The sequence below is a fragment of the Meles meles genome, chromosome 8 (genome assembly GCF_922984935.1).
Source record: "Meles meles chromosome 8, mMelMel3.1 paternal haplotype, whole genome shotgun sequence".
Taxonomy (NCBI): Eukaryota; Metazoa; Chordata; class Mammalia; order Carnivora; family Mustelidae; genus Meles; species Meles meles.
Window position 1 is genome coordinate 1,828,774 of NC_060073.1, and position 26,938 is coordinate 1,855,711.

A 26,938-nucleotide genomic window follows, 5' to 3' on the forward strand; every position below is an offset into this window, starting at 1 on the left:
CCGTTTTGTTTTGTTTTTAGAAGAATGATGACGTAGCTCTAATCAAGGAGAAATGGTAACTACAGAGTTAAAAATTAGACACGAGAGCGCTGTGCAGCCACAGACAGAGCCTTGACTGTGACTGGTGAGCTTGCGCCCCGCCGGCCGGAGGGACGTTGCGGAACGGCTGTGCACCCGGGGAAGATGCGGAGTTAGAGCCGAACGGGGAGGAAGGGCCTCAGATTTGGGACGAAGCAGGCTGATGTCTGGGCGGGTCCCCTGCGCCTGGTCACGGCACAACCCCCACCCCATTCCAAGCGCAGGACGAGGGACACGAGTGAGGTGACATCTCTGAGAGGCGGTTGACGAGTTTTCTCCCAGGAAGCCTGTGGCCGGTGACCCTCTAGGTCCCGACAACACTAAACCAGAAAGCACTGGGAGAGGCCACCGCTCCCCCGAGGTGCTGAGGACCCTTGGAGCTCGGGAGACAAGGGGTGCGGCGTGCGGGTGGCCGGCCCACTCCTGCAGCCGCCCACGGGCCCTGAGGCAGGTGGTCGCCGGTGGGGGCGGCGCTGCCCTGCCGGACGGAGAGGGGCAGGACGGTTCCCTGTCGGCCTCAGAGCATCTCCCTTGAGGGAGGCGCAAGGAAGACTCGACCTTGCCGGGAGGAAACTGCCTGGTCAAAGGGCACATCCCCAGGAAGGGCAGACCGAGCCCAGGAGGCCCCGTGCGGATGTCCTCGGTCAGCCACGGTCTTGCCAGAGGCGCGTCACCTGGTTCTAACCAAGAGGAAACACCAGGTACGGCCGGGTTGAAGGACGCTCCCCAGGGGTACTGGCCTGAACTCTTTGAAAATGTCAAGGTCGAGAGATCGTACAGAGAGACTAAGGGAGCGTTCGGATCACAGGAGGCGTGTGGGTACGATGGCGGCGTGAAGCTGTGACTCGGGGCGGGTGGGGGTCCCGGCGGGGGGGGGGACAGACGCCCGTGCACCAGGGCTGGGGTCCTCGGCCGGCTAACGTCAGACGCAGGTTAGGTAAGGGGTCCCGTGTGCGTTCCGTTTCCTGATTTGGACACCTGTGGCCACAGACCGGAAGGTCCTTCTTCCTGAGATACACAGAAGTACTCAGCAAAAAGCAGGCTCAGTGTCTCCAGCCTACCCCCGGAGGGTTCTGGAAAGCCTAACGGACGGGGGGAGGCAGGGGAGAAGAGGGCGTAGGGGAGGAAATGGGGCAACGGACACGCTGGTGAGTCCCTCGTGCTGCTCTCACAGCCGTCGTGTACGTTCAAGATCAAACGGTGTGGATGAAGTTACCCGAAATCACCACGAGCTCTTTGGATCTCTCCCTGCCGCGTGCGTGGACGGTTTGTCTTCTGAACTGGTCGGATGTGATCTGTGGTCTCCGCGATGCTCATCCCGACCACAGGCTGATCTCTAGAGCTGCTGGACAGGCTTCCGGGGTCTCCCGCAGCGCGTACGAGTGCGCGTTTAGCAGATCGGCTTTTCTGATTGCACAACCCGGACACGTTGAGCGGAGAGCACTGGGAAGTTTTAAAGAGGAAATGAAAATGACTCACTGAACCACAGCCCAGCGGTGCCTGCCGTCGCTCCCTCCCGCTCTCTCCCAGGTCAGCTTGCGGGTGCGGGGGTGCGGGTGCGGGTGCGTGTCCTTGGGGTGCTGGAGAGAGCGTGAGGGCACCTGGTGCCTCAGCGGTGAGCGCTCAGCCTGCCCCCCGAAGCAGCGTGGCCATGGGTGCCCGTGCGGTGGCCTCCAGGAGGCGGGGACAGTGCGAGACGTTGCCCGGCCGATGGCGGGTGAGCGTCTTCAAGTGCCCCGCTGAGCACCAAGGGGTCAGCAGAACGTCACTGCCGCTCTTTGTATCTGCACATGTGACTTTCTTTGAGCAAATCCTGGGAAAACAGAGACGATGCTAAACCACACCACTTGCGTTTCTTTATCCCTGGGCCTGGGCCGGACGTAGCCCACATCGACCTTCTTCACACGTGGCGCCCCAAGGCTGCCTGGTCGTTCCCTCCGGGATCGGACCGAGGCATCCCTCCTCTCCGCTGTTGAAGCCGCGTCATTCCCCACTTTGCTCCCAGAAGATGGTGATGCAAATCCTCGCACGTTCATTTTCTGCCCGGAACCCGGATTATTTCCTTGCGTCACATTTGCAGGAGGGGACCAGCGAGATCAAAGAGTTCCCACGTTTTTATGGCTCTGACACCTTCAGCCCAGCTGCCTTCCGGGAAGCTTTTCCTAATTTAACCTCCCTCCTTGATGCTGGACAGCACTCGGGTTTTTTTCCACCCTCTCTAAAGCTGGGTATTATCGTCAAAACACTTTGCCCTTTTGATGAGGCAGAAATAGCACGTTGTTTTCGTAGTGAGGGGGAAAGCCTTCGTGTTTATCAGCCTCTTTGTACTTGGGCAATGGAGTCAGCTGTCCACGGTGCATCTGATGCATGGGGCCGTCTTCCAGGTTCCTGGCGGACTGAGACAGGATCGCTGTCCCTGGGAACAGCATTCCAGAGAGCGGAGAAGGTGTCAGACTGCAGCAAGAACCTGAGAAGGCATGAAGCAGGGAAGAGGGTGAAGAGTGTGATGGGTGCCCTTTCGTGGGGGTGGTCTGAAGCAGCCTCTCAGACTGGTGGCATCCGAGCAGACACCTGAGGAAATTGGCTGTGCCTGCTAGCGAAAGAGGAGTGTGTGGTCAGAGGAGACAGGAAGTGCAAAGGCCCTGTGGTTCAGCATGCTTGGCGCATGTGGGGAGTGGCAAGGGCTGGGGGCTGGAGGCGGGCCTGGGCTGTGACTCTGAGAGCCACAGGGGACACCAAGGGGCTTGAGTGATGCGCACTGAGGTCTGTCCTCTCAACTCCTATACTTCCTGTTTTTTACTTTTCATTTTGAAGTAAGTGTGGACTTATAGAAAAGTTCTGTAATAGTAGAGAACTCCCATAGGCTCTGCCTCAACTTCCCCTAATGCAAACACCCTCCGCAGCCAGATACATTGATGAAAACCAGGAAGCGAGCATCGGTGTGCTCCTACCAATGAGGCTAAATAAAGGCCATGTTCGAATCCCACCAGTTTTTCCTCTCGCATCCTTTCTCTACTCCAAGAGCCGCACACCGCATTCAGGTGTCCTAGCCCCCAGCCTCCCACGGCCCCTGGCAGCTCCGCTGGGAGCTGGTCTTTCATGGAGTTCCTGGTCTTTCGTGACTTGCATGTTTTTGACAAGTGCCGGACAGTTGCCCATAGACGGTCCCTTGATTTGGGTGTGTCCGATGTGCGTGGCGATCAGATCAAAGTGGTCCCTTTCCTCCTCAAATCTGCCCACTGTCTGGCTTCTGCGGGCAGCTCCTGTCTGCATGGGGCTCCTTCCATGGGTTCCTTCTGTGGGATCCTTCTGTGGGCTTCTTCCATGGGCTCCTTCTGTGGGCTCCTTCCGTGGGTTCCTTCCGTGGGCTCCATCCGTGGCATTTGTCTGATGGGGATTTTCCTATCCCTGCTTTCCTCCCCACATATTAACTGGGGTTCATCCGTATGGGGATGTCTCTTCCCAGAGGTTCCTTTATATCCATGTGGCCTCAGGGATCTTGATTCGATTTATGGGTCATCATCCAATATGATTGTTCCTGACTTCGTGCCTCAAATCACCCCAAGTTTGGGCACTGGTTGCTCCTCCGGCGTGGCCTCTGAGCCCTTCCGGTGTGCCTCGTCTTTGTCAAGTGCACAGTATCCCTCTGTAGCTCCCGACTTTGCTTGCCTTGTCCCTGGCTGGTTTGGAAATTGGCCATGTCTCTGAGGAGCCTGGTTCCTTTGGAGGATGGGATGTGGGTACCAAGCCCAGGGCGCTGGCGGTGTTCTTGGCAGCAGCCAGCCTGTCCTGACCGGCGTGTGCAGGTGTAGACGTGTCTGGCCCTAGACGCACACGGCCGTTTCCGTCTGTGTCTCTCCACAGTGTGTGTGTGTGTGGAACGTCCATCCGGGTTCCTGCCACGCCTCCAGCTCAGTGGGAGCCTGGCTCTCACGCTTGTCTTTTTTTTGACCCTGGTATGTACGCGAAGTAGCCACAGTCATTTCCTTCCTATAGTTCTGTGCTCGAAGGAGCAAATGCACGTGTATTTTCTTCTATTGCCTTTCTTACATGAAGGGAAGCACGCTATAGATACTTCCTGGTCGGACTTTTAATTGTGGTAAAATACACGTAACATACGACTTGCCAGCGTGACCATTTTCAGGTGCAGAGCTCAGGGACACTGATCACATTCACACTGTTCTGAGCCACCCCACCGTCCCTGGCCAGATCCTGTTCATTATTCCAAACTGACCTCTGTCCCCGTGAAACAGCCCAGCCCCTCCCCCAGCACCCCCTGTCCACTCTCTGTCCCCCTGAGACACCGACCCCCATCCCTCCCCCGCATCCACGTCCACTCTCTGTCTCTATGAACTTGATCTCCCTCGGGACTTCATGAGTAGATCCCACAGCATCTGTCCCTTCGTGTCTGGCCTGTTTTACTCAGCACGGTGTCCTCGGTAGCTGTCATGGACGTCAGCATGTCCCCCCTCATTCAGGTTGAGGGACAGTCCAGTGCGTGTTTCTTTATAGTTCAGTTGACGGTCTGTATGTTTCCAGGAATTCACCCACTTTTTCTAGTCCAGTTTTTGGCATGGGCTTGTTCTAGAAGTTTCTTATGACCTTTTGTACCTCCATGTAAATACTTTTTATATCTCCTTTTTGCATTTAGAATTTTATTTATTTGAATCTTTTCTCTTTTTCTTGGTCAGTCTAGCAAAAAGTTTATCTATTTTGTTTATCCTCTCCCCAAAACCAGCTCTTAGTGTTGTTGCTTTTTGTTTTATCTTTTTAGCCCATATTTCGTTTATTTCCATTGTGATCTTTTTCATGTCCTTCCTTCTGTTCACACAGCTTAGTGCTTTTCTAGTTCCTTGAGACGTAAAATCGGGCTCTTCGTAACGTAGATGTTTGTGCTGCGGACCTTCCCCCACGCTCTGCTGTTGCTGCCTCCCACAAGTTTTCATTTGCCTCGAGGTGCTTTTTTCTGCCTCGATTTCTCCTTTGGCCCATGGCTGTTCAGAAGCGCATCGTGTAGTGTGCACAGATCTGTGAATTTCCCAGTTTTCTTCTTGCAAATTTTCTTCTTGTTTTAAAAAGATTTCATTTATTTGACAGTCAGAGATCACAAGTAGGCAGAGAGGCAGGCAGAGAGAGAGGAAGAAGCAGGCTCCCTGCTGAGCAGAGAACCCGATGTGGGGCTCGATCCCAGGACCCTGGGATCATGACCTGAGCCAGAGGCAGAGGCTTTAACCCACTGAGCCACCCAGGAGCCCCTTATAATTTGTTTCTAATTTCTGTGGTTGGAGGAGATGCTTGGCATGATTCTGACCTTCTTAAATTTACTGAGACTTGTTTCACGGCCCACCGTGCAGTCTGTCCTGGAGAGCGTCCCCCGTGCGCTCGAGAAGACCGTGTGTCCTGCCGCTGCTGGATGGGGTGTGGTGTGTGTCCGCAGGTCCATCTGGGCTCAGGCGGGTGGAATCACTGGTTTCCCGTCTGGGTGACTTAGGCAGTGTTCAAAGTGGGGAATTGGATTCTCTGCCATTGTCGGGTTCCTGCGTCTCATTTCAGATCGGTTAGTATTTGTTCTGTATATTAAGGGGCCCTGCACTGGGCCCGGAAATATTCCAGTGTTAGAGCCTCTTGTGAGTCGGCCCCTTATCGTTAGGTAACGACCTTCTTCATACCGCGCTGCCGCCTGTGGCCTGAAGCCGATTTTGGGCGACGTGAGTGGTGCTGTCCCTGCTCGGTCTGGTTCCCACTTGCGCTCGTTGCCTCTTTCCGCCCGTTGGCTCTGACCGACGGGCGTCCCTACTGACAGAGCGCGTCCCTTGCAGGCAGCACAAGGGTGGGTCCTGCCGCCTTTGAAACGAGGCGGTGCTGTCCTTGGTCACTTGTATGAACTCTCTCTCCCCGCCTGCCAGGTGCCATTTCCCCCTTTCCCGATGGGGTCTTTTGCTTCATACAAGTTCGTGGTTCCCATGAGGTCCGACGGGTTCGTTTCCACGTGTGTTCTCGCGGCTCTGGCTGTCGTACCAGGAAACCATTCCAAGTCCAGCATCGTGAAGCTTTTCCCTGCTGCCTTCCTCTAGGGGTTTCACATTTGGGGGTCTCGGGTGCAGGCCTCTGATCCGTTCTGGGTTCCTTTTCACGTGGGGCGTGAGGCGAGGCTCCAGCACAGAGACCCGGACTTCCTGGCGCCGCTGGCTGGGAGGACCGTGGGCACCTGCTTGGACTTGCTTTCCTCGGTGACAGTCCACCCTGGAGACCACCTGTACCAGTTCCTCTGCGTCTCCCTCGTTCTTCCCCACGGCCGCCGGGAGGCCCCCGTGTCATGAGCCGGGGTTTACTCGGGGGCATTGAGTCGTTTCCAGGATGTTGTGATCGCAGATACGATGTCCAGTGACTCACCTCGTGCGTTTGCATTTTCACGGGGTCGGAGGCGTTTAGGGGAGTTTCCAGAAACGGAAGCACCGGGTGGGGGGTCGTTAGGACCAGATTTCCCCGCAAGAGGCCCGTGCCGTGTGTGCCGCCGGCCCGAGGCGGGGGTCTCGCCGCTGTCCCGCAGCGCCCGGCCCCCACCCCGCGGCGTCCCACTCTTACTGTTGCGGGCCTGACAGCCTTGTTTTCGTCCCAGTCGCTAGTTACACCGAAGCCTTTGGGCAGTTTTCGTAGGCCCAGAGGGCTGTTTGCTCGAGTCTTTTCCACATTTTTCTATGGAGGTTTCGGTCCTCGGCCCCTTTATTTTCAAGTCATTTATGTCTGGGACATCAGTCCTTTGTCCGCGGTCAGCGTCGTGAATGTCTTCCCTCAGCCCGTCTTTTGTCTTCTGACTGTCTCGGGTGCTTTTTGGCGTGAAGACACGTTCGGGTTTGCCAGTCTTGAGTTCTGTCGCCTTGGGGTCGCGAGTCGCGCCAGGAGCCTCTGCCCCGCCCCCCGGCGTGAGGACCACTCTCCGTGCTTGCTTCTGGAAGACAGGGGCTTGGCCATCTGCGTCCCGCCGGCGTCCACATGGAGTTCAGCCTGTGCACTCTGAGGTCGCCTCTTTCCGGTGGCCGTCTGGGGTCCCTTCCTTAGCCGTCCAGCCCACTCACCGGCCCTCTGGCCTCTGGGAGCAGCGGAGGCAGGGAGCCCGGGAGCCCAGGAGGCTGCTGCTGGAAGGTGTGGGGACATCTGGCTCTCTGTTGGGATAGGAGTGAGAGGTGAGGGTCCGCCACTGAAGATAGCTGTGTTCTCGGGAAGGAGGCACGGTGGGGGCACGACCCTAAGGTGCTTTCTCAGCATCTGGGCATTGGTGTCTGCTTCTGAGACGGGGAAGGGGCTGGGGTCAGGCGGGGACAGGGCGCCCAGTGTGGGACGTGTCCTGGTGCAGGGGCTTGCCGCTGGGGGCTCGGGGGACGGCCTGGCTGGGCTCACGGGGGTGTGGGAGCAGAGGCTGGGGCCAGAGGAGAGCCTGGGGGACGGTGAGGCAGGAGGCGCAGGCGTCGGGGCACCAAGGTGAATGGGTGCAGGAAAACAGGGCGGCGTGTTGGAAGGTCCTGACGGGTTTCGGAACAGGGGACCTCTGGAGGCCTGGCTGCACCCCAGGAGCTGCTCCGAGGCCGCACCCTCACCCAAAGCACCAGGACGGCTGTGGATCCTGACACAAGTGTCCTGGGCATCGGTGTGGGGAGTGGGAGGGTGATACCCACAGGGTTGGGGTTCTCACCTGGCTCCAGGACACCCTCCTGTGTCGGGGCCCCGGCACAGGCCTCAGGGACTATGGACTGAGGGGGCTTCGTGGCGTGAAGGGTGTGGGGGATGCGGCCTGTCTGAGTCATCTTGTCCCCCTCTCCCTCTAGTGCCCCATAGCCGTGATGATGCAGTGGCTGCCCCAGCTTCCACGACAGGTGCTCCCCGGCGGGTGGGACAGGCGGGAGCTACTTTCATCCTGGCTCGCAACAGTGCACCCCAGGGCGTGGGGGCCAGGCCAGGCCTGCAAACCCCAGCCCTGCCCCAGTGGATGCTGGGTCGGGGTGGGGGGTCCCTCAGGCAGAGTCTCATAAGCCAGGGAAACAAAGCCCCAGCAGAGGGGACGGCAGAGGAGGGAGGCCTCCAGCACTGGACAAGTGTCTATGGTTTGTTTGAGGCACTCGCCTGAGCAACCCAGGAAGGCTTCCTGGAGGAAGCATTGTTCAGGATGGAATCGAGGCTTCTACATCACTGTAACACCTGCCCTATATTGGGGACCCCTGGGGAAAGCTGTGTCTGTGCAACGGGGAGTGCGGCATGCGTCGGGATGGGGCTGTATGCGCCGTGCTCCGCTTTCTGTTTCCCTGAGAGAGAACATTTCCGTCTCTCGTGCAGGTTGGCTTCGGGGCAGGGCTGATGGGACCGTGGCATCGCGGTTGTGTCCCCTCTGCTGTCGCTCAGCATCTCCGATCCAGGATGCCCATGCCTGGCAAACCCGTGCTCCTGTCCACGGCCTGCAGGGGCTCGCTGCTCCGCGGAGGGACTGGCCTCGGGAGGGCTGGTCAGAGCCGCTTGCAGGATGCTCGTCAGCCTTGGGCAGAGGCAGGGGAAGGCAGGGCAGCAGGCGGGCTGGGGTCTGGGCCGGCGGCTCCGAGGACGCGTGGGCTATTCTGGGCGGCAGGCAGGAAGCTGGCCGTGCTCCTGGCAGCTGCCTTGGGGTATAGGCCTGCTGCTGGCGCTTCCGACCCCACATCCGCACCCCGGCCCGGCCGGCTCTTCCTTTCCTCTGCTTTGTTCCCTCGTCGGCCACAGGCTCTCTGGGTCGGGCCGGGAGAGGGTCCCTGGCTGGAGAAGGCAAAGAGGGGCTCTCGGGCCCATAGGGAGATGCCCACCGAAGTGACCAGTGATGGCCAGGAGCGCTCGCTGCCCATCCCTCCTTTCGGATTGGAGGCGTCCTGGCGCCGACTGTCCTTCCTGGTGTGCAGAGGCTCCGGGTTTTCCCTCTGCCTCTGGGCGGTGCACAAGCGAGCAGCACCACTGGTCACCCCCCTCCCGCCCTGCCCGGGCCAGGTGCTCGGGGGTAAACAGCAGATGCCGGCAGGGCCCGTGGCCACTCATCTTGGGAGGCCTGGGGCACCTGGATGCCTCCTCCGCCTCCGAGCGAGGCCTTCCTCTGACCTTGTTGCCGGCGGCCCCCCTGGTCCTCCACCCCGGTCCTGCCACCCTGGCCTTCCAAACCCTACCACAGGCCCTTTGCATGACTGTTTCCTGCCTGGAATATCCATTTCCCAGCCGAGCTGCTCGTGCCCCCCTCCCAGAGCGGCCCCCTGCCCGCGGCGCTGGGACGGCCCGTCTGTTTCCCCGCGGCAGCCGTCACTTCGCCCCTGTGATTTGTCTTCTGGTTTGTCGTCTCTCTTGCCCCGAGTCCGTCTCACTCATGGAAGCCGGCGTGGCGTCCTGCTCCCCACAGGAGCTTTCCACCTGGGGCTCGGGTTGGGGGGCAGACCACGCTGGGCCTTGCAGGCGGGCGAGAAGCGTGCGTGTGGTTCTGAGCCCCAGGGGAGCGACTGGAGGGCGTCCTGGGGGAGCCACACGGCCCGGAATGGGACCAGGGAGGCCTCGCAGGCCCCGGTGTCCTCCGTGGTCAGCCTCCGTGTGCACGGGCCCCGGTTCAGCCAAGTCCTGGTGACTCCAGGCGACTTTACCGCTGTGACCGGTGGCTGGTAGTGGGGGAGGGAGCGTGTTTCTTGCCCCTGCGCGGCCGGCTGGGGCACCGTCCAGGGTTCGAGGATGCTGACACGAAAATAAAACCACTCATGGCATCCGGCGTTGAGTAACACAAGCCTGGGCTGGAGAGAGGAACATCGAGGCCCCGGGCCCGTCCTGCCGCCCAGCTGGCCACTTCCTCCTTGCCTGCTGGCCCCGAGAGCGGCTCTCGCTGGAGGCAGGACCCAGCGGGGAGCCTGCACACCGGGGGAGGCTCGGGGGCACCGCAACCCCTCAGCGGGCCACAGGCCCCATCGGCCTGGGCCCCTTCCGCAGGCACAGGGAGCCGGAGCCGGTGTTCCCGGCGGGGGCACGGCGGGGGAAGCAGCACAGAGGAAGGGCTGGCAGTCCAGCCCGAGAAAGAGGAAATGGTGTCTCCGGAGTCTGGCCTGGCGGGCGAGGCCTCGTCTCGTCCAGGGTGCCCATGGGAAGCGCCCACAGGTGGCGCCCGCCACGTGCCAGACGCCTGTCGCTCGGTGGCTGGGTCCCGTGCGGTTCTCTGACGACACACGCCCTCACCCAGGACTCCCCCCACGCCCCCGCCATGCCCACTCGGGGCCCCTGCTCCTAGGACCTGCGGGGGTACCACGGGGCAGCCGAGGGGCTGGAGGGGCTACTGGGCTGAGCCACCCCCCTGCTCCCATGGGGCCTGAGGACTCGGTGCCACCAGCCCCTGCGGGGCCAAGTCTGGGGGGGCGGGGCTTGGGTGTCAGGGCGCACGTGTGTCCCCCGCGGGCGTAGCCTAGAGCCCAGCTGAGGCCGCGGCAGGTGGGGGACAGCTTTCTTAGCAGCACGCTCACGTGGACGCAGCGTGGACGCTGTCCTCCATGTGGCCCCTGGGGCTTCTGTGCTGGGGAGGGCGGGGTGGGCTCGGGGCTGGGGCCCTGGGTCAGGGGACCCAGAAGTCCTTGGCGACTGACCATACCCACCGTGCCCTGGCCTGGGGTGGAGATGCTGACGGGGCACACGGCCTGGGGGGGAGGGGGGAGGGGTCAGCAGCATGGGGGCGGGGCTTGTGCTGAATTCCAGGGTCAGCAGCAGGGAGGGCCTCCCCATGGAGGTGGGCGTGTCTGTCTCCGCCACCAGGGTCCTTGCGTCCCCTCCTGCCAACATCCCTGCCTCACCCCCACCCCCGCGTCCCTGCCTCACCCCTACCTCACCCCACCCCTGCGTCCCGGCCTCACCCCCATCTCACCCCCACCCCCGCGTCCCTGCCTCACCCCTGCCTCACCCCCACCCCTGCATCCCTGCCTCACCCCTACCTCACCCCCACCCCCGTGTCCCTGCCTCACCCCTACCTCACCCCCACCCCCGCATCCCTGCCTCACCCCCACCCCCGCGTCCCTGCCTCACCCCCACCCCCGTGTCCCTGCCTCACCCCTGCCTCACCCCCACCCCTGCATCCCTGCCTCACCCCTGCCTCACCCCCACCCCTGCATCCCTGCCTCACCCCTACCTCACCCCCACCCCCCGCGTCCCTGCCTCACCCCTACCTCACCCCACCCCTGCGTCCCTGCCTCACCCCCATCTCACCCCCACCCCCGCATCCCTGCTTCACCCCTACCTCACCCCCACCCCCGCATCCCTGCCTCACCCCCACCCCCGTGTCCCTGCCTCACCCCCGCCTCACCCCCACCCCTGCATCCCTGCCTCACCCCCACCTCACCCCCACCCCCACGTCCCTGCCTCACCCCCACCTCACCCCCACCCCCGCGTCCCTGCCTCACCCGTACCTCACCCCCACCTCACCCCTACCCCCCATGTCCCTGCCTCAGTCCCCATCCAGAGGCTTCCTTGCCCAGATAGTCTCTCAGGGCCTGGAGTTGGGCCTGGGCCATGCTGGGGTTCTCGGGGTGCTCTCGGGGCCAGCTCGTTCCTCCCCAGCGTCACACACACCGCAGCGGGAGGCCAGTGGGGCACTGTGCCCGGCAGTCCTGAGCCTCCCTGTGACAGGCGGAGCCCGCTGCAAGGCCCAGGTGAAGGGCCCCATTCAGGAGGCGCGCCCGGGGCTGTGTGGGTTGGCGAGTCCCGCTCCCTGCGGGCTGTCCCGTCACCGTGTTCTTGTTTTGTCAGCAGACGGCTTTCCTGGGCCGGAGTGCCGGGGAGCAGACCGTGGGACTTTCCGGCTCTGCAGGTGGAGGAGGCAGGCCCTGACCCCGGGGAAGCTGCCAGCCCGCCCTTGGCCCCTGCGTCCTGGGGGCCGTGAGGGGAGGGGGATGTCCCGCTCAGGACATAGGCCGTGGCCGGGCTCTGGGGCCCTCACCCCACTCACTAGGGGGTCGTCTCCCTGGAAAGCCTTGAAGCCAGCCCCTGCCCACTCTGGGCCATCTGTGGGTTCCCAGAAGCCAGCCTCTTGTTCAGGGAGCCTGGGCCATGGGCAGCTCCTTCTGGGCCTCCTGGGGCAGGAGGAATCCAGGGGACACTGGTCACCTGGGCCCTCCATGGTGCCAGGCCTGGCAGCTGCCTCTGTACCTCCCCCGAAGCCAGCCTGCTGGGACAAGGGGACCAGGGGCTGGAAGAGAGGCCAGGGGTTACCCCCAGTGTGAGTGGGGTATGAGCTGAGGCCGGGGGGGCCGCCTTGACGGGGAGCTGACCATCTCTGGCTGCCAGCGGTTGCATGGGTTGGTCCAGGGGCTGGGTGGGCCCTGCCTTGGGCTGCGGGTTGCTGGCCTGGGTTTTCCAGCCCCCGGAGATGCCTCTGCCTTCAACCAACTGGGTCAGCATCTTGGGGGCTGTTGGGGAGGAGGGGGGAGGAGGCCGCGAGGCTTGGCCTGACCCCTGCCTCCTCAGCTGCCTCTGTGGGTCGGGTGGGCGCGGGTCTCGGGCCTGAGGATCGACTTCACGGGTGGGCGGCTGTGGAGTCCGGGGTCCCGGCTGGGGAGCCATGGAGGCTAGAGGCTGATCCTGGCATGGGGTGTCTTGGGCTGTCTGGACCGTGAGCTGGACCGTCCCTGGCACGTGGTGTCCCCAGCTCCTGTCTGGGAGAGCGGGCCCGCCTGCCCTCTCTGAGGCTCGGTTTCTAGAGAAGCAGGCGCCGCCGGCTGCCTCTCCCAGACCCCACGCTCAGCACAGTCACGGCGTGGAGGCGCGGCCCCAGAGCGAGGGTGGGGCTGCCCGCCCCACGCTGGCCTTTCTCCTTCCTTGGGGAGCCCCTGGGCTCGGCGTTTCTAAGACTCTGTTTTCCCACCTGTGAGCTGGACCTCAGAATACCTAACCCGCCGTGTCCGTCGGGGGCCCGGGAACCCACGGCTCTCACCGCTGTCCCTCTGCTCGGGGACCACAGGCGGCCATTTCCTGCTGGGCCACCCGCTGGTGTCCAAGCATCAGATGGGGGACCTTGGCCCAGAAAGGCGGGACACGAGAGCCCTTCCAAGGCTGGGACGGCCGTTTCAGCTGGAATTGGCCACGCGGGTGCTACCCCGCCCTCCCCTCACGGTGCCGAGCCGCCCCTTGGAGGAGCCACAGAACCCTGGGGGTCAGGGAGCCCCTCCCTAGGGTGTAGCCCAGGAGCCACCGGCCCGAGGCTCCTGGTCCCATTTAGGGATCCACGGGCGTCTGTGTTGGAAGAGACCGGGGACAGCGGGTGGCCTTCTCTGGCACCCTGAGTCCGGCCGGCGGCTTCCCTGCCTCCCCACAACACCTCCCCCCCCAATGCTTTACTGTCCCCTTGTGGGCCATGTTCTCGCCTCTGCTCTGCCTGGCCAGGTCCCTGCCTCTGAGAAGCCCTCCCTGATCACCCCTCCTGAGGGCAACCTCCGAGGGAGGGGCTCCAGGGGAGAACAGGGCCAGCTGCTGAGACGAGGAGGGTGCCAAGCCCCTTGGGGATACATGGGGAAGCCTCCTTCCCCTGCAGGGCCTTGCTGGTGGTTCTGAATTCAGTTGTGGGGCTGCGGCCTCCCACAGAAGCCCCGTGGTCCTGGCTCCGTGGCTGGGGGGCCACCGGTGCAGGCCAGTCTGATCACGGCCACAACTGAGGCAGCCGGGATTGAGCCCAGGCAGGCTGTGGGGCACCCTTCCCGGGGGGACAGTGAGGCTCAGGTCACATGGCTCTGTTTCAGGGACCCCTCATGTCCCCTGGAACGGGGCCGAAGCCTCCACAGTGGGATTGGAGGTTTTGTCCAGCTGGAAGCGAAACTGTAGCAGGAAGGACTTAGGCTGGATACAGGAGGGACCCCCCCCAGCAGGAATGAGCCCGAGATCCCCATGTCCTCCTGGCAGTGGTGGGGTCGTGGTGACCTGGCTGCCCGCAGCTCTGGGGGCGTCCTTCTGCCCAACCCTGTGCTCGCTCGGGCCCTGGCTGAGGGGTCCTGGGAGTCCTGTGTGTGGCCCTGTGGTCGGGAAGGCCGCAGGCCCCCCACGCTGGCTCTGCTGCCGCTGTCCTCTGTGCTCGGCCCCTGTGGGAGGAGGGGGCCGTCCCGCCCCCGGTAAGGCTGCAGGTCCCAGCTGTTCCCAGGCCGAGGCACCCCCCAAGACACAGGGAGCGGGGTGCAGAGCACAGCTGCAGGCGAGTCCGCGGCCGGACGCCCCCCGGGGAGAGGGACCAGCGTGTCCCTGGGCGTGGGCGTACACGGGCCTGTGCACGCGGTCACTTGAGTTCCTTCTTCCGGCACCTTCCGCAGACACACGAGGAGGTGACCCGTCGCAGGCTGGCCAGGCCGCGGGCTCAGGGTGGGTGCTGCGCTGGGGGCCAGGCCACCCCGGGATCCCTGGGCCTGGACGGCCCGCCTGCCCTGCAGGTGACCCCATGCCTGAGCGCCTCCCGGGGCCTGAGGCTCCTGGCCACGTGGCTGAGCCTGTCTGTGGCCTGTCCTCCCTCTGCCAGGCCAGAACGCAGCTCCTGGCAGGTGGACCAAGGAAAGCCGGGAGCCCCTGCTGCTCCCGGTTGACCCCTGGACCGCTGTTTTCCTGGGGGCGTGCAGTGTGGTCGGAGGAGGCTGGTGCTGGTGTCCTGTCCTCGGCTGGCTGCGTGGTGCTGTGTCACTCCGGGCAGTGACCTGCTGTCTCTGAGCAGCCCCCCTCCTCCCGTGACGAGGCACAGGCTCGCTTCTCGGGCTTCTTGTGAAGACTGGAGTGGACAGGAGGAAGCGGGCTTCCCCTCCGGCTGTGCTGGGGCCTCAGGCCCGCTGGGACATAGGGGGCTGCCTTGGGGCTCCATGGGGGAGAGGACGTGGGGCTGGCACGTGGCTGATCGCTCCTGGGTCAGTCACCCATAGCCTGACGGAGGGCCACGCTGCTGGTGTCCTGACTGTGGACACGGATCCTCTGGGGTCCCTCAGGCCTCACGGTCGTGCCCGCAGGGAGGCCCCCTCAGCAGCCCCTCTGGTGCCCCACAGAAGGTGGGGTGGCAAGCCAAGCTCTCCGCTGAAGTCCCTGCCCAGGCCACCCCCAGCTGGCGTAAGTCTTCGGGTGGCCGTGGGGATGTCCCTGCCCCCCACATACACGGGGCCTCTGTGCCAGGAGGGGCCTCTGTGCGGCAGGAGGGGACCCCGGGCGTTGGGGGTTCACTAGCGCAGCCCTTGCCGTGGGGCCTCGCAGCCGTGGGGGGCTGTGCAGACCCGCCGCAGCCAGGGCCCGGGGCTGTAGGGTGGCGTTGGGTCATCGGCCTGCCGTGCCTCCAGCTGGGGAGCCCCCATCCCTGGGCCTTGTGGCTGAGGGTGTGCGAGGGTGGCGGTTGGGGCGAGCAGCCACTCCTCGTCCATTTGTCCCAAAGGGACAGAGTCTCTGTCTTCGTGGTGCTCGGCTGCGCAGGAGCCGTCCTGGGCCTTCCCAGGAGAGCACGAGCCCGTGCGCATTCAGCCGTCCGGTGCTGCGGGGAGACGCCCGGAGGAGACGGTGTGCGTGGACCCTGCTGCGTCTGCGCTGGGCTGCTGGCCTCGCTGGGCCTTCCCGTCGGGCTCTGTGAGGGCCAGGGGCTGGGGCTGTGGCCCAGGCTGGCGCAGGGTCCCCTGGGGCCACCTCCTGGGAACCACATCCTCAGAGCCCTCCCCACTGCCTCCTGCCCGCATCTGCCGTCAAGAACACCCTCCATCGCTGGGGAGCCCCCCCCACTCCCAGGCCCTTTTCTGCCCAGGGCCCTTGGCTCCCTGCCTGGGGTGCGTGCGTGTGGGGAGCTGCCTCAGGGCCGTGCCCGGCGCCATTGGAAGGCCCCGTCTGGTCCTGGCTAGGCCCGTGGGGTGGGGCGAGGAGGGGAAGAACAGAGCACAAGGATCTCCCCTCTTGATAACTCTGGAGGCCTGCATGGGGGAGGCAGCCCTGAGAATTCCGTTCGCTGAGTCCTGATTGAACCAAAATGTGCCTTCAGTCAGTCGTCCGGCAAAGTGCGCCTTCATAGGGACCCCGGCAGACGGAACCCTGCCTGGGAGCCCCTCCCTGTCTGTGGGGGAGGCAGCCGCAGGCCGCAGGGGGTCGGGGGTCGGGCCCAGGCGGGTGTCAAGAGGGCGGAGGATGTTGGGGGGTGCGACCGGCGGGCAGAGGGGAGACGGCCGGGGCTCACCGGGGGGGTGTCCTCCGTCTCTCCCACTCACTTCTCCCCCTGCCGATGCGGCCTGGACGGTGCCGTGTGCAGAACAGGGACCTCGAGAAGACGCGTGCACGTCCTGACCCCAGCGACCGTGACCTCCTCTGAAGGGGGGTCTTGGACGAATTTCAGAAAGGAGAAAGTAAAAGATGAAAGGAGCCACTGGATGTATCTTGAATTATGTGTTAAAGACTGACGCGACGCTCACTTTTACCCGACACCTAACGCTGGCTTCCGAAGTTCACGGACGCGTCCATGAGAATCATCCTAGTCACGTGGCGTAGTCAACCAGCCTGTGCGTGTGGTGCAGGGCCCGGCGCGGCCCCAAGATGTCCGGGTCCCTGGAGCGTGAGAACGGGACCTTATACAGCGACAGGATCTGTGCAGGTGGGCGGGGTCCAGCATCTTGGGGGCAGAGGTGACCCTGGATGCCTCGGGGGCCCTACGTGCAGCGACGGGCGGGGACAGGCGTCCTCGTAAGTGGCGGGGCGTGTGACCATGGAGGCAGAGGCAGGGCAATGTGGCCACCAGCCCAGGGACTCCTGGGGACCCAGCAGCCGGTCAAGGACAGAGCCCCTGTCGCCCCGGCCCTCCCCGCCCAGGGTGACCCCAGCCCATGGCCCAGCACAGTGCGATATTCCTGCCTGGGGAACCATGGCACCGAGTGCCGAGGCCACGGGGGAGGTTCAGTCTCGGCCTGGAGCTGGGCGTGGGGGGGGCATCCCGGGGCGGCAGCTTGGGCTCACAGCGCCCGTGACCTGGACAGACTCCTGCTGGCTCGGAGCCTCAGTGACCCCATCAGGGGTTGTGACCTTGCTCCATACTCCAGGGCTGCCCGGGATGGGGGGCCAGCGGCACGGCCCAGAACTCCTGGAGAAGGCAGGGCACGTCGCCCCAGACACCGCTGCCTCACGTGGGGTGCGGGACCCCTGCTGCCGGGGCTACAGGAAGCAGCACGGGGCACGGGCTGGGCCAGCAAGAGGACCGCAGTGTCCCTGCTGGGCAGGGTTGTCCCCTACCCTGGGGACAGCCCCACAGGACCTGAGGCCACCCCCTGTGGGAGTCCAGTGCCCTTCGTTTGTCGGGGGTCGCTCGTTGGAACCTTCCTTCAGGGCAGCTTTTGTTCCGAGAGAAGCCCCCATACGGCTGGGGTTGGACACCTAATCTGTTGAATCCCACGTTCAAGACCCTGTCCAGCCTTGGGCTTGAGGTCACCGTGACAAGCCCCTCGTTTCTGTGCCGGTGAAGGTCCTGTCGCAGGCGGGCAGGACTCCGAGCCTCGCTCTGCCCCCCTACAGCCTGCCGCCGTCCACCGCGGCCACAAACGCCTTTACTTCTGAAAAAGTTTGCAGTTGTGGTTAAACACACATACAGGGGACCTTCGCGGCCACGTCAAGTGTGCGTTCACAGCGTGATGTAGCCGTTCGCAGTGTTGGTCCCCAGAGCTTTCCACCTTCCCAAACGGAGACGGCACCCCTCATGAGACACCAAGCCCCATCCCTCCCCAATCCCGGCGCCCACCGTCCACTCTCTGTCCCTGTGAATCTGGGGGCTCCAGGGACCCCGCGTGAGTGGGTCCCCTAGGACTTGTCCTTCTGCGTCTAGTTTCCTCTCCCACGTGAGCTCTTCCTGGGCCGACGGGGCTCAGCCACATCGTCCTCACACACCCGGTAAATTAAGCAGCCTCACATCCCCTGTGACCGCCTTTCGGCTCCCTGGGATTTCAGCTTAAACCCTGGGGTAACCTGGGGGCCCCGAGGGCCCCGGGAGCAGCCCGCGCTTTCTGTGTGTGGGGTTCGCGTGAAGGATCGCTGATGTTGCCGGGAGACGTCTGGGCTGCACAGCTGCCTCCGGCCAGTTGGAGACACCTCCCCAGGGGCTCACAGCTTTCCCGACGGCCCTCCCGGGGGCACAGGGGAGGGCTGTGACCCCCGCGCCCTGGAGTGCCCCCTGCTGTCTTGGCCCCGGGCCCTGGCACACGTCCTGCATTCTTTCCCGTTCCCAGGGCACCTGGCCGCTGCAGGTGCCGCAGCGATGACCGATAACATTCAGGACGTCCCTCCGGCTGGCGCTTGCGGCCCCGGCCCCCGGCCAGCGGCTCAAGCAGGCCATTGTCCCTCGCGACACGGAGCTGCCACCGCTCTGGGGCCAGCATGACCTCTGGGGTTTGGTGTCCCTTGTCCCCCCAGCCAGGCTCCCACGTCCTGACCCAGATAAGGGGTCGGGTCCCTCCTTTCCCAGGGCTGCAGTCTGCCAGCCCTTGGGGTCTGTGGCTGTGGGCTGGGTCGGTCTCTGCCCTGCAGAGACCAGACGGGGGTGTCAGGCACCCCGGGCCGTGAGCTGCCCCCCGAGGGCAGGGGCTGTGTGTCAGCATCTCGGGGGCTCCAAGGCCCACCCAGGACAGGACAGAGTAGACAGATGCACGCTTGTTGAATGGTTCTTTTTAAAAAAATGTTACCTATTTGAGGGAGTGAGAGAGAACACAAGCAGGGGGAGAGGGAGAATGAGAAGCAGGTTCCCTGCTGAGCAGAGAGCCTGATGTGGGGCTTGATCCCAGGACCCCGAGATCAGGACCTGAGCCGAAGGCAGACGCTGCACGGGCTGAGCCCCGCAGGGGCCCCACTGGTGCATGATTCTTTCTGAAACTCGCAGCACGTGCTAAAATGCCTCTGGAGGCTTCAGGGTACAACCGGGCTGGGGATGAACCCCACGGGGCCGTGCACCACCCCACCCCTGACCCTCCAAGGAGAGTACCCGCAGCAGAGTACCAGGCAGGGCCCGGTCCAGAGCCTCTACATGTCTCCCTGTAACTTTGACGGAGAACTTGGGGTGAGGACCCCCATCCTGATGTCCCCTCGGGGCCTGAGCCCAGGAGAGCTGCTTGCCTCCCGACGGTGCCCCCCACCTCTGGGCTTTTGCTTCCTGAGCACAGCCAGGCCCTGGGAGCCAGGTGGATGGGCCCCCGGGGCGGCCGGCCGGCTCCCCACCCGCGGCGTCCCGGAGCTGGGTGCATGGTGTCCCCCAGCAGGGCCTCCGCGCTCCCGCCTGGTGTGCTCCTGGAGGTCTACTGCTTACGTCTCGCGGCTGAGCGCACGGGATGGTGACGGCCAGGGGTGGGCTGCGGCGGCGTCCCCGTGTGCTGTCGGGGAGGGAACCCGGTGGCTGGCAGGGACAGGGCCCGTCCCGATAGCCTGAGCAGCATGAGATGCCTCGGTGGGTCCCTTTACCCCCAGCTTCGGGAGGCAAGAAGCCCTTGGCACCCCCACAGACGTGGCTAAGATGGCAGTGGGAGGGGCGGGACAGAGGAGACAAGGTCTGGGAGGTCAGAGCAGAGCCGTGCTACGGGGGGCGGGGGCGCCCCTCCCTGAGAGCTCAGCCTCCGGGGGGCCCGGCTGTGACTTCTTGTCCCCTCCTGTGGCTTCAGGAAGTGGGGGGCCCCGAGTCTGGGGCCCCTGCTTGGGACACTTGTCGGGTGACAACGTGGTGATGGTCCGGAACTCCGGTTACCAGGTGGGACGTGGCGGGGCGCTTCCTGGGGCCCGACAGGGAGGGAGGGCTACACCCCCAGGCTGCGGAAGGAGAGGGCATGAGCACTCAGCCCGGAGCCCGAGTCCCTGCTTCGGTGTCTGGCTGTGAGCCGGTGGCCCGGGGCCCTGGCTCCTGTCGATGGGAACACTGCGGGCTCCCCCCGGGCCATGTGGCCGTGGAGAGGCTGTGGGTGGGCGCCACGTCTCCCTTGTGTGAGTGCTTCCTTGGCCCCGTCCACACCCCGAGATCCAGAGTGCGGCTGGCTGGGTAGCGGGACTGGAGGGCTCTAGGGTGAGGCTCAGGAGCACGAGGCCCGGCGCACGCAGGGCCCTTTGCCCTTCTGGCCCACGGACGGTGAGCGCCGAGCCCGAGCGGGGGTCCAGCCGCAGACGGGCGCTCACGCTCTCCATCGGCGTTCACCGGTGTCAGCCGATTGACCCCCACAAAGGGCTCCAGGTGGGAGACCTGGCTGTATCTGTTAGAGTGCTTTCTGGGGGGCTGTGGTGCTGGTTCTCCGCAGGGAGGCCAGGCAGGATGGGACTCGCTCATTCCCAGGGAGCGAGAGGGCCCACAGAGCTGAGGTGGTGCGGAGCATGGCTGTGCACGGTCCCTGGCGGGAGGCACCATGCGTCAAAGAACCAGAGTCCGGATGCACACTCAGCAGAGCCCAGGAAGGTTGGGGCGGCAGGGACAGCAGTGGGTGCAAAGGCCCTGAGGCAGGCAGGGTTGGATGTGCTCAGGAAGAAGGGCGGGAGGAGGTGAGTCATCTGGGCTCGGCGTGATGTTGTGCTGGGGGCGGTGCTGGGGCTCACCTGGGTACTTGGGGTGGGCTGTGGGGGTCCAGGGTGCAGCCTGACGGGCAGCAGAGAGGGGTCGGCTGGGATCTGGCTTTGCAGGGGGAGCCGCTCAGCCTGCGTGGGGAGGGAGGCGCTGGTGGCAGGTGTTGGCCAGAGTGGCCAGAGGGCAGGGTGTGGCCTGAGAAATTGGGGCTGAGCTGGTGGGGGGAGATTCAGGGGCTTCTTGGTGGGCACAGGGTAGGCGTGTGGCGGTAGGGGTGGACTGAAAGCCCCCGGGAGCAGGGTCTCGGGGGGGGAGAGGGCCGGCCGTCTGTCCCCGGCCACGCTGTGTTCCCTGCTGTCCAGTCTGAGAGGGGTCCCCTGGATGACCCCCAGAATTGCCCCTCCCCCAGGCAAGAGGAGGGCTGGGGGGCTCTGTGACAACCAGGGATGTGGGGGACATCCTCCAGGCCTCTGGTCCCTGGTGACCGCCAGTCGTCTTCCTGTTCTGTCTCCGTGGCTTCCCATTAAGGGAGCCACACATGTGTCCTGTAAGCGTGGCTTCTTGGCACCAGGCTCCAAGGTCTGTCCCGCGGTCGTGGGGGTCTGAACTCGTCCTCATGGCTGGGTGGGTGCGACCTGCTCTGGGCACCTGCTCCCCGGCTGGCGGGCTCTAGGCTCTGGGGTGATCCGAGTTCTCGGACCGTGGGGTGGGGGCAGGCTGGCTGCCAGAGCTGACCGCCGTGTCCTCCTGCCCCGCAGCTTCCTCATCGTCCTGGTCTGCCTCATCTTCAGCGTGCTGTCCACCATCGAGCAGTACGTCGCCCTGGCCACAGGGACCCTCTTCTGGATGGTACGTAGCAGCTCGAGGGGCTGTCCCAGCTGCTGGGGCTCTAGTCTCCTGGGCGAGTGGGCCATGGGGTGGACTGAGCTGCTCCTGCCCTCTCTGGCCTGCACAGTGACCCTGTCCTGGTGTCCCGTCTGCTGGTCAGCTGCTGTGGGCAATGGAAAACTGGAGGTGTGGGGACCCCCACCCTGACCCCTACATTTCCTAGGATGTGGCAGTCCAGCTCGGATGAGAGGAGCCTGGGAATGGTGGTCTGGGAGGGCTTCCTGGAGGAAGGGGCTTCTGAGCTGGGCTGGGAAAGGACAGCTGTGGGCACAGCTTGCCAAACCTGTGCTGTGGCCCCGCGTCTGGGTGACTGCTGACCTGGGCTGTGGCAGCACCCCGACCCTGGCCTCTGCCCAGGATGCCCGAGGCCGCCGGGCCGGCCCCTCCCATGGACCTGCGTCCGTTCACCCTGAGTCGAGGGGCCGGCGTCACCATAAACCAGAAGTCCGGATGCACACGGGTCTGCTCGGAGACTCTCCTGTCCTGCGGCAGGTCCGACCCCCCAGGGCCATGCTGCTGCGACAGCCTGACTGGCCTTGCTTGTCCACTCTTTGAGGTGACTGCCACCATCCCCCACCCACCTGGCATCAGGACCAACATGACAGCGTCTGCTGGACCCCTCTGGGGACATGACGTCTGTCCGGGGTGAGGTCTTCCCGTCTCTGACCGCGGTGTCTGTTTGTCCGGAGGCCTTAGGGTTTCGTGACGTGGGTCTAAGGCGGTCCCTGTGATGGTTATTCCCGGGGACGCAGGTCCTTCCTCCCACGGCCACCGGCCACCGGACGGGGCTCACTCTTCCGTCGTGTTCTCTGGAGGTCCCTCCCTCCCTCTCCCCTCCCCCTCCCCCTCCTCGCTGCCTCTCTCCCCTCCTCCGTCTCTGTCTCTCTCTGTCCCTCTCTCTGCGTGTTGGAAGCCCCCGATGGCTGTCCCCATACAGTGTGGTTTGCTGGCGGTGTCCGTCTTCTGGTCCCACAGAATTTTCCAGACGTGGGCTCGGCGTGGGGAGGGCTCTGGCGGCCGCTGGGGAGGCCGGCTTTACCGGGCGGCCTGGCGCCAGCAGGGTGTGCGTGTGCTCGTGTTTGGGGTGACCTTCCAGTCCTACATGAAGGTGTTGACTTTTGTCAGCTGGTCCTCGTGTCCATGGAGGTGGTGGCGACGAGTGTCCGAGTGCGTCTGGTGGCCGTCCTGCGTCTGTGCTCCTAGATTGTGCTTTTCTCTGTGAAAGCGCGGCTCGCTTGCCGGCGGCGAGCAGGACGGTGCGAGCGCCGGGCTTCGGGCGCGGCTCTGCTCTTCCTCCCGGTCCTCGGGGCCCAGGGACCCACGGAAGCTGCCACGGGTGGGGCCTGGCCTGAGGCCCCAGGGGCTGCAGCGTCCTGGACCAGGCGGGCCGCTCCTGCGTCTGGGCCCCGTGTCAGCCGCCACCATCCTAGAGGCAGATGTCCCCAAAGCCTGCCCCGATGGGCCCTGGTGCTGGCCAGGGAGTGGGGTCCGTCTCCCCGGCGGCTGAGGGGTGGGCCGAGCTTCTCGCCAGCCGGCACCTGCTGCCCAGGGAGGGGACGGTCCTTCCCAGCCGCCGGCCGGCCGGGGAGCTGCTGGTGGCGGGGAGCAGGGAACGCAGGAGGCTCTCTTCAGCTCGTCCCACAGCCCACCGAGCCCCGGCCTGGACCCCACAGAGCGCGTCTGCCGTGCGAGTTGCTGGTGAGGCCCCTCCGCTCCACATGTCCGAGGGGACCCGAGCTCCCCGAGCCAAGGCTTCGGCCACAGTGGCTGGACTCCACGGCTCCCTCCTCCTGGACGGAAGAGCTGCTGGGCACAGGGGCCCAGAGAGAGACTGGGGCCTGGGACCGGGACCGTGAGCCCCTCGCGCCTGTGCGAGTGTCCTGGGGCGGCCGCAGCAGAGCCGTGCAGCCCTGGGGCTCACACAGCATTTCTCTCCACACCCTGGAGGCCGGAAGCCAGAGATCAGGGAATAGGATCCCCCTGTGGGCGCGGTGTCCTCACGTGGAGGGAGCCCTCCGGCGTCTGTCCTTACAAGGACGTGGGTCCTACAGCTTCTGGCCCCGCTGCAGTGACCTCAGTCACCCCCTTCGTGAGCCCGTCTCCAGAGCCCCATTTGGAGGCGCTGGGGTTGGGACTCCAACCTGTCGTTTGGGGGCACACAGTCTAGCCATCAGCCCCCACGAGTGGCTTTGGGCGGTTACTCTGGTACCGGCGTCTCGTTCTGAGGCTTTAAGGGTGTCTGACGACACCGAGTTTCTGTGTCGACATGGGGGGGCGCAGGGGGTGCCCCTGCATCCGGCGGGCCGTGCACGCCAAGGGTCCTGGGCCCCAGTGGTGACTTACCACGTCCCGTGGGCTGAGGCAGGGCCCGCGGTGCCACAGGAGGGTGGGACAGCCTGGGGAAGCCGCCAGGTTCGGCTGCTCGGACGCTCGCAGATGCGGCCCGCACCCCGGTATGTCGGTGGGTGTGTTCCTTGTGCGGGCATGGGACCCAGACTGCGGGGGTTACGCCCAGGACAGCCCCGTCGCGGGGGGCGGGGGTGGGCCTCCCCTCTCCTCTCCAGGCCGGAGCAGCTCCTTCCCTGGCACGGATTCTCACATTCAGGGCTCAGAGTCGATGCTATGGCCCCGGGGGTGCCCAGAGCTGCTGGGGTGGGGGCAGCCGGGGGCTCCGTTCTCATGCCGACAGCTCCCCTATCCTGCCTGCCCCCCAGCAACCCCAGCAGCCCCCCCCCCCCCCCCCCCCCCCCCCCCCCCCGGCAGCCCAGCATCTCAGCCGTCCCTCAACCTAGCCGCCCCCACCCGCCTTCTCTGCCGAGCCTGTGGTCACAGCATTTCTGAGGTGCGCGTGCCATCTGGTGGCCATTGTCTGAACTGCAGCCATAGTTCCCCAAGCTGAGGAGGGGGGCTCAGCTTGGACTGGGCGGGGAGAGGCGTGCAGACCGGGTCCTGTACCCCTTCCTCTGGGGCCCAGAGTGGGTGTGCCAGTGAACAGGTCCTCTCCCCCGAGCAGAGAGCCTGCCCCTGCCGTGTCCCACCTTCCTTCTTCCCCTTGGAGGACAGAGAACCCACGCAGCCTCCCCGGTCCCCACCTCCTGTCCCTCCAGGCACCCTCTCCACACGGCAGGTCGGGTGGGGTGGGCGGTGCATCCCGGAACAAACCTGACCATTCTCCAAGCTCTCTCTCGTAGAGCGAGAACTTGACTTCTCCCTCTGGACCCCCGAGATGTTTCACACTTGGCAGCCCTGTCCCCGTAGCTCTGTCCTCTCCTCCCTCTACCTCGCTCTCTCCCTCCAGTGCACGGTTTGCGGACCCGCGGGTGCTCCTGGCTGCTTCTGGGCCTTTGCACGCACTGTGTTCTTGGCCTGCTGTTTCCTCGACATGCCGCACGACTGGCTTCTCGTCTGCTTCCGGGTCTCAGAGCGCCTGTCGCTGCTTCTGAACCTGCCATCTGGGGCTTCCCCGTTCCTCGGTCCCAGGACACTGCTCATTCCCAGTTCGGCGTGCGGCGGGTGTGAGGAGCTCTGCGGGTGGGTTTCTAGCTTTGTGCCGTTCCTACTCTCCGAGGAGAGGCACCCGGCAACTGCACGGGCCCCACTGACCAGAATGACGCTTCCGGGATTTGGGCTCCCCGCCTTTGAGCCCCTGTGTCCAGATTTGCCCCCACAGGACACCCCAAGGCCTCAGCTCTTCCCCCCGCTCCGTAGATTAGAGGGGGTGGTCAGGACGGCCTCAGACTTAGCGCTCCGGCGGCCTTGCCGGGTTTCCAAGGACTCCCCGGCCCCATGGCTGCGAGCGGCCGGATCTCCAAGGGGGGGTCTGAGCTGGCTGGGTCCGGCTGCCTCCGGAGAATCGTGGCCGGTGGAGGGCGGCGGGCACTGGGGGGACCGCGGCACAGAAGGAGACCGCCGCAGTCCAACCTCCAAGGGCACGTGTGCATCGTGTCCCGTGGTGGGTCCAGGAAGGACGTGCGAGGGGAAGGGGGACCAGGGTGGGCCGTGTCTGCAGAGATGCTCTGGGCTTCTCTGTGGAGGGGAGACGGCTGGGAGGCCCTCAAGGCCCGAGTCGGCAGGGACAGGAAGGGACCCCTTCCACAGCGGCAGCCTCCAGGGTAGACCGGGCAAGCACGGGGCCCCTGGGGAAGTCAGGGGGCTTTCTGGGGTGCATCAGATCCCAGGCAGAGGGAGACCCCCTGCGGGCAAGGGCACCCATCAGGAGCCCTGTCCGATGCCTTGCGGGCGGGCACGGCCACCAGGTGGCGCTGCTGTCCGCGGAATGCGGGCGACCCTGGCCACGGGCCCAGAGCGCGCGGGAGCCAGACCGCAGCAGGGAGCCCGGGAGGGGCTGAGCGTAGGCTCCGAGCGAGCCTGGTGTGTAAATGGTGGAAAAAAGTCACTGCAAACTGCTTTCCCCGAGAGCCCGTGTTCCTGCCTTTCCCTCCCCGCGCTCGGCCAGACGGAGCGCGAGCAGTTCCCGGGCTGGGGCGAGGCAGCCCCGCGGCCTCCCCGGGCGAAGCGATCTGCTGAACTGGGCTCGTTCCGCGCCTGCAAAAGCCATTTTGGGAGGCCACCCCCCTCCGCGGCGGGTCCAGCTCTGTGCGGCCCCACGTGGGGGCTGGGGCTGGTTGGGGGCTTCCCGGGCCCAGGGCACCCCCGCCACGGGGGAGTGAGCACCCTGTGGCCCATGTGGGCGTGTGGGGGCCATGTGTCCCGTGTGTCTGCTTGTGCGTGTGTCCACGCGGCCATGGGCGAGCTTCCCGCCTGTGACCCGAGGGCAGGGCCGGGGCGGGCAGCGGGGACGTGGCAGGCCCAGACGAGGGCCCGGGCGGTCCCTCCCTGCGGGTTCTGGAGCCGCGCACAGAGGGGCTCGCGATGGCACGGCACAAACCGGGGGATCCCGTGCCTGCCGGTGCCCAGCGACCCAGGGAATTCTCCCGCGATGCTGTGGTTAAAAACCCCGTGAGCCACGGCCCGGAGGCCTGGGGGATGAGGTCATCGCTCGCGGCTTCCTCCCTCGCTGCTGCCGAGGCTCCCTCAGCCCCGCCGCGGTGACCCGGCCCTCCTGTCAGCTGGCTGGCCCCCGGGGCTCCTGCTTCCCCAGGACCCTCCCGCCCTGCGGGCCTCCGTGTCCCACCAGCACCAGCGGGACTCCAGACCCCTTGACAGCCCTTGATGGGTCCCCATTTCCTGGAACAAGGTCCAGGCTCTGTCCCCGGCCCCCCTGGCCCCCCAGCCCCAGCTCCAGCCCTGCAGACCCGCATGTTGGCAGCCTCGGCCCTCCCCCCCTCCCCCTGCCGGCAGGGACCGCAGGGCTGACTTCTGGGCTGGCGGAGGCCGTGGTGGGAGGCTGCCGTGCACACACCCTCCGTGGTGACCTTCTCTCACACGGAGCTCAAGCTGCTTGCGGCCGTGGTGTTGCTAACCCCGAGGTCGTCTTTTCTCAGGGGC

General features: G+C 65.0%; 1 protein-coding gene across 4 annotated transcripts in view; it reads left to right on the top strand.

Moving 5' to 3' along the window:
- Positions 1-26,938, top strand: part of KCNQ1 (potassium voltage-gated channel subfamily Q member 1) — a 299,167-nt gene that overhangs the window by 21,774 nt on the left and 250,455 nt on the right. For all 4 annotated transcript variants that reach the window (XM_046016811.1, XM_046016812.1, XM_046016813.1 and 1 more), the window contains exon 2: positions 21,361-21,451. In XM_046016811.1, the coding sequence (XP_045872767.1) occupies positions 21,361-21,451 (91 nt within the window). The remainder of the gene's footprint in view (positions 1-21,360; positions 21,452-26,938) is intronic.